Here is a 7362-nt window from a genome sequence, read left to right on the forward strand (position 1 = left end):
CACAAGTTAGCTCTTGCCGAGAAATATGTAATTTCATTAACACGAAAAAATTGGTGATCCCACTGCCAGCATGAAAATCATAGTACTAACTGTAGATTACTTTTCCAATTCTAAGAAGAGAGAGAAATAAGCTGCATCTGTTTAGCTGCAGGATGATTGTCAACTGTAAAAAACGTAGAATTGTGTTTTACTCACACAACCTATCAAAAAATCAGAGTTGTGTTGTTCTCAGTGACAGTTATTTTCTCAAAGGGGGGTTACATGTTTGTCAGAAAATAAATAAATTCCAGTAGTTTTTATGTACGAAATTCAACTAAACATTGTGCTAATTTTGTGTCAAACTGAGGTCGTTGTGTGTACTAACGGAGTACCTCGAACTAGTGGTTGAGAATTTTCAGGGCTTCCTTTTTGTGTGGTTTGTGACAAACAGAAGGATCTGATGCATGAGGATTTATACGGATACTTTCAAGCACAAACAATTTCCTAGTCATGCTTAACTGCACATCACAGGATCGCCTTCTGGAACTAAACTGTGCTCTAATGGAGATACAGCCAGAGTACTCATCGGCAGCTGTCCGGCTCCGGCAGGTCGCCGGGGTCGGGCGGGTCAGGGGCAGTGAGGCCAGGGACGGCTTGCTCTGCTCGGGGTCCCTTCTCTGCTCCGCTCTTCCTCCTCTTCAGTTTTCCTCGTTGTCAAGCTATTGTGTACTTCGCTGTCAACTTACACAAAATAATCAAACATTGACCTACTGCTAATATTGATATTTCAAAAAGCAAAATTGTTCCAAACTTTAGCTGCTAGCCTGCTACTCTTGTTTTGGTTTGTAAGCTTCAGATAGTTAAACATTGAAGACCAAACAAATTTGTCCCTTGAAAACTGTATGATGGATGACTGCCAGTAATATTACAACCCAACCCAAAAAGAAAAGGAACAACCGACAGGATAGATGGAAAGGTGACAAATACTAATAAAATCATGAAACTTTGGATAAAACATCAAGCCATGTATAGGTTGGACCCTCCTCCTTTTTTCGGGCTTGGGACCGGCTATGAATACTGTTAAGCGTAAGCTTAAAATTAGTAACATAGGCGGAGTTCCCCCACCTCCCTCACCCCTCAAAAATCCACCCACCGAACCGAAACCCAAACAAAAACAACACTACCAAATGCGATAACACCTAGCTCCTATATATGTTTTTCGGATTTTTTTTTCCTTGAGGTAACATGCCACTGGACGCTACAACGCAAAAATAATTATTTTTTATCTTTTTTTTTTGCTAAGATGGACACAAGATATTTTTAGAAATAATTAAGGAAACTAAAAGAGCATAGTAGTAAATATATTTACTCATTTTTTGTTGGAGAAAATAAGTTGATCTTGAGATTGAAACAAAAAAACACACAAATTAAAGTATAAAAGGCATTTTTTTTCTTTTCATACCCCCACCCCCTCCCCAATTTTTTTTATTTTTTTTCCTTAAGACAAGAAAGAAACTCTTTTTTTCTTCTTTTTGCGGATGAAGCCAAGAAAGAAACTCAACTACTAGTAGTGAATTAATACTTTTTTTTGTAATTTTTTCATATACTTTTCCCCTTTTTATTCCCTTTGAGCCAAGAAATAAGCTCACGGAGTGACGAGTCTTTGGTCGATACTGCATCCCCCGATACGCATATGTTTTGCAGATGTGCGTCTCCATTAAACGATGGCTGCCTGCAAAAACAAGCAGTGTCAGAAGGTATAGGCACGGCAATACGAATAAGAGCGGAAAACAAAATCTATGCATGTACTACGTATACACAGCTTGCAGCTTTAAATGATTTTCTTTTCAACGGGAAACAAAACTGTATCTAACCTGCAGGCAGGTTCTTCACTCCGACTCTTCGCCCTCGTTGCAGTCGACGTCCTCATCACTATCATCTTCCGAAGAAATAAAATAAAAGCTGGTCAGTCGACGGCCTCGTTGCAACGACAAGCATGCATGCATAAATAAATGCACTAGGGAACCTTCTGGTATGTCCTCGTCGAAGCGGATCAGAAAGCTGGGACCGTTAGGATGGGCAAGGACGGCGTCCTGCAGCGCAGCCTGTGCTTGCTTGGCCTCCCCGACCGTCACTCCCGAACGGAAGAACTCGACTTTGACTTTCCGAAGGGACGGAAGGTTCTCCATGCCCAGGTCAAACCAATCACCACCGTTGCCAGCTGCTTCCTCTTTTGCCACCCGCAAACCGATTTTGAAGTCAACTTCTTTGGCCTTGGGCATAGCTCCTGGCTGGAACAATATTTGGCTCGGCGAGTTGGAAAACAAGACGAACTTTTCCAAACAACGGAACCCCTCAGCGCCGACAACTAGCGGCCTTTGGTTGTCGCTCCATAACCAGAGAACCCGAAGAGCCGGTAGCCTTCCAAGGAATCCCAGATCCTCCTGTCGCACATCCCCCACACTTATTAATAATTTGAAGAGTTGTGACAGATGATATGGATTCCATGCTGGCAGCGTAGATAATCTGACGCCTATGAGCATGATAAACTCCCTGAGACTTGCAGGGGGCACCCAACGTTCCCCCAACAGATCCATTGAAACTTCGTTCTCACAGTCGGCACAGATTATTAGACGCTGGATCATTTGCATTTTTCCTAGCGACTCCACAAAAGCTTCCACGGGCTCCGAGCTCTCAAACTCAATATTAAGCTCCCTCAGTCTGTCCATGTTGCCCAACTCTTTTGCAATGTTTACAGAGCCAACTTTGATCGTATTCAACACTTCCACTAATCTCAGGTTTCCAACACCATCTGGAGGTGGGAACCTCCCACCATCAATCAGTAGGTACATTAATCTTGTGAGCTTAATCACAGTTGCCGGCAGTCTTGTACGTCCAGGCAAAACCAACACCTGCAAAAACTGTAACTTTCCAATCTCTTCCGGCAACTCAACAGTTCTTCTTCCAAATAGACGTAGGTACCTCAAGTGAAGCAAACTCCCCAACTCTTGAAGGTTGAGATGGTCCTCCTTAGCACCACCATATTCATACAACTCCAAATCTAATACACGCAAAACAACAAAGCTCGAGAATGGTGGCATTAGATCAATAGCAGGTTTAAATGTAACAACAGACCTCACTTGTCCTATACTCTCATATATGCGAGGCATGGTACAATTTTGGAGGGATAACCTGCGGACTTTGCCCTGAGAAGACATGTTATCACTAGTACCATTCACTATAGTAGCAAAGTTCTGTTCACTTGACAAGGAGCAAATTAGATCAAGTACACTATCATGTACACGACAAGCATGTACTGAGCCATAATCGTCATATACCGGCTGGATTAAGCTTCTGTTCACAAGCTCATTGAAGTAAGTTTCTCCGACCTCAAAGAGACTAGTATTTGCTTTCCCACATTGGACAAAGCTTTCTGCAATCCACATCCATATCAACTGATGTTTCATGATCTTGCTATCTTCCGGAAACAAGCTTAGATATAATAAGCATGTCTTCAGATGTGAAGGAAGGTCATAATAACTAAATGATAGTATCCTCAGCATCTCCTTGGCACTACGGTTTTCAGTAAGTCCACGACCAATAGACTCTAGCAAAACGTGCCACTCATTCTTAGGTTTTACCTCCTGACCACTAGCCAAAAGACTAGACATGGTAATGATGGCCAATGGAACACCACCACATTTCTTCAATATATCTCTAGATACTTCTTGAAATTCAGGAGGACATCCACTCTCTAGAGAAAATATCCGTTTATAAAACAACCTTTTGGAATCATCATCACTAAGAGGTTCCATTGTGTAAATTGAATCATTAGTAGACGAGCAGCATGATTCAGATACACTGACTATACGAGTTGTTGTGATTAGCCGACTGCCAAAATTGTTACTACTAGAGAATGCACACTTGATAACTGTCCACAGTTCTTCATCCCATATGTCATCAATTACAATGAGGTACCTATATTTAGTTATGTGATGATTAATGGAATGCATGTACACATAAAAAGAGTTAAAGAGAATCTTGTGCTATGGCAGAAAGATATGATTCTAAAAAAACAATGAAGTTTAAGTAAACTGTAAGGGACAAACAATAAGATGGCATAAATTGCTCGAAGATCATGTTTCAAACAAAGTACATTTATGTACACATCCGATATATAGTTAAATAGTTTATCCCTACTATTTCTATTTATCTCAACGTGCACGCATCCCACCTCAGCACACATGCCACATCATCAACCTCAGATTATCTAGTTCTCTCAACACGCATGGGAAATGCTATTTCTACTATTTCTCTCATGCACATCCCACTTCATCAACGCTGCCATTTTATTTTGATCAACATGCATGAGAAATACTACTTACATTACATAAATAGTTTCTAACTACTTATATAATAACCAAATAGAATAAATCATATGTATTTTAAATCTTCATTCTCACCACCTCATCAACCTCACAATTCCTATTTCTCTCAACGTGAAACATGCACACATTGCATTTCATCAACGTGAATGATAAAAAAGTCAGATGTCGGATTTTTAAGCATGACAAATCTGATGCCGAGGATGGGAATTACGTTATCGCGAGCATCATATTTCTTTCAGCAAACATGGCAAATCCTGTCAGAAAAAACTAAACACGGCAAGGATTTGCCATTCTTACGGAAGTAAATTGCCATGCTCGCGACAAAATAATATGCCATCCCGGGTGTCGTAATGATCAAAAATCAGACGTCCAGACTTGTAGCAAAATACTTACTTCTATCAACACACATCAGAAATACTACTTAAATTCTATAAACATTTTGGAACTATATAGTATTCTAATAGAATAAATCATATGTATGTTTAGTCTCCACTCTCATGTTCAAATTCTAGACAATTGAATCTCATCAAAACAAAAAATTGCAACCAATTTCTGCAGCAACATATGGGGCACCATCTAGTTTTCTATATGAATTGGAAAGGCGATTACCTTCCATGTTCAAGAAAGGTGTACTACAATAGTGATAAGATGTATGATTCAATAGTGATAAGATTGACATGAGACAAAACATTGACCCCATGAACTAGTAGTAAGTCATGTCGTTCAATTAAACACCGTTGCAAACTTGCTCAACGAAAAGCAACAAAGATCAGATTATTTTCACTCTCTTGTAAACTAAATAAGTCATGGATATTTTATAGATTAATGCAGACATACACATATAAATATCATGCCACATATATGCAGTAATATATAGTTATTCTTTTTTGTGAAAAGTATTATATAGATAGATAATCCTTATTAAAAAGTGTATGTAACTACACACGGTAGTAGCCCAGGTCTCAAATACTGATGTGTTGTAGTATGTATCGTACTTTATCATTCTGAGTATGTGCATATAATTTTTCTAGTTTTAAGATACCACAATTCCATGTACATGAAGAAAATTGCAAGAGAGACCATGCTCAGGACATTGTCATATTTTTTCTGTACCTTCAGATTTGTACATAAAAACATAGCCGGGAAATTGCTCACCATAAGTGTAGTGTATATAATTAATGACTAGGTGGCCTAATATATTTCATACTACCACTGCATACTCCTACTATTTTGATTAGATACTTCATATTGTATGAAATGCATATGGGCCCAAATAGCAAAGCTGGTTCCTATTGTAAAGTTGTCCCATTTTAAAAAAGTTGCTACATTTTACAACTTTGTTGTGGTCATGTGATTTTGTTATTCTCAGGACTAACAAGACAGACCCTTATGATAACGCTACACCTGGCTGGATTGTCGCTAAGGTAGGGGTATATATCTGACATGACCCATGAGTAGTATGGTGTAGTTGTGGCAAATGAGTTGATTTCATTAAATTTGATTGATTTGATAAAATTATCAAAAATTGACATAATATGCTAAGACTGAAAAAGACATCGGTCTGAGATATCTATCGATCTTCTGTGTCATCCTAACAGGTGGGTCTAGCTTCTAGGTTTGGAGCAAACAATAAAATGAGGTAAAAGTTATCACAATGCTAGAACAAAGAGTCAAACGTGATAATGGGTTTTAAACACTATATGACCTACCACATACATAGTCACAGTAGGACGGAAAATGATGGAAGCTGCTGTAAAATCTACAATATTTTTTTACCTCATATTTTACACACTATTACCCAACTGAGTTGCCAATGGAAAGAAACTTTAGAGTGAGATAGTGGCCATCAAAAAGTGAGTGCCAGGTGATACCTCTTGTTCTTGAGAAATTCCCGGAGTTTGTCGATGAGCAGTTGCTCATTGAACATGATGAGCTCACTTCCATTCATGCCAAGATTAAGAAGGATATTTGTGAAAACCGTCTTTTCCTCAGCCTTTCGACCGACAGGAACAAAATCCTTGCAGTGGTAATCACCTCCGATCTTCTCAAAGACCGATTTGACAAGAGTGGTCTTGCCCAATCCTCCGAATCCGACAACAGAGACAATCTTCAAATTCTTCTTGGACATGTCATCCCCCTCCGAGAGCAACTTCATTATCTCTTGATCCCTTGCTTCGGCAATTCCAACAAGCCCTGTTGCTTCCGTGTACATAGCCCCAAGGCGAGGATCGATGGAAGTCACAGTAGGGAGGTTAGCGATGGTATTGTCGACATTGTACCTTGCACGCCTTTCAGCAACATCTTGGACTTGCTTATTGATGTCCTTGATCGCGTCAGCGATCTCATGGCGAGCCTTCCCCTTGGTGAACAAGCCGGCCATCTTCTTCGTGAGCCGCTTGAGCTTGTTAGAGTTTGCTGCAGGCTCAGAACCCTCATCGACATGCACCAGGAACTTGTCGACGACGTCCTCCATGTCAAAGGACAACTCTCTCACCTCCCCCGCCCAGAGCTTGACCTGCTCGTCGAGCTGCTCCCGTGGCACCTCCGCCACTTTGCGGAGGGCAGCGTGCATGCTCCTCATCTCTTTCTCGAGAGACTTGACGCCTTCCCTTACGCCTTTCTGCAGCTTATACTCCTCGCCGAGGAGCTCCAGCAGCTTGGGGAGCAGGGTGCCAATGGCGCCCGTTGCCAGATCCATGGCTCCCTTGCTCGTAATTTTTTGGTGTGTTGTTTGATGGACAAGGGCTGTGTGGTTGATGTACGTTCTTTATAGGAACTCGTCCGGCCAGCCAAGTTCACATTTTTTTTTAATGCATTTCGTGCGTAACCTGCATTGATTCGTGCATACGCATAAATCAGCGCTGGCTTAACACGCGTTTGTCTCTTTGCGCAGAACTGTGTAGTACTTGTTAATGCAGAAGAGAACGACTTGGTTAGGGCCAAAATCCATACGTGTTTAGTTAACACCCAACGACTGATTACTTAGCAACAGGAT

General features: G+C 40.7%; 1 protein-coding gene across 1 annotated transcript; it reads right to left on the reverse strand.

Annotated features, from left to right (window-relative positions):
* Positions 1 to 1868: 1868 nt before the first annotated feature.
* LOC123038801 (disease resistance protein PIK6-NP-like) lies at positions 1869 to 7098 on the reverse strand. The gene is made up of 2 exons (XM_044462258.1): positions 6239 to 7098; positions 1869 to 3957 (listed from the first exon to the last, which is right to left on the reverse strand). The coding sequence occupies exons 1-2, from the start codon at positions 7063 to 7065 to the stop codon at positions 1869 to 1871; spliced, it is 2916 nt and encodes a 971-aa protein (XP_044318193.1). The 5' UTR covers positions 7066 to 7098.
* Positions 7099 to 7362: the final 264 nt, after the last annotated feature.

Source organism: Triticum aestivum, chromosome 2B, assembly GCF_018294505.1.
Source record: "Triticum aestivum cultivar Chinese Spring chromosome 2B, IWGSC CS RefSeq v2.1, whole genome shotgun sequence".
Classification (NCBI taxonomy): Eukaryota; Viridiplantae; Streptophyta; class Magnoliopsida; order Poales; family Poaceae; genus Triticum; species Triticum aestivum.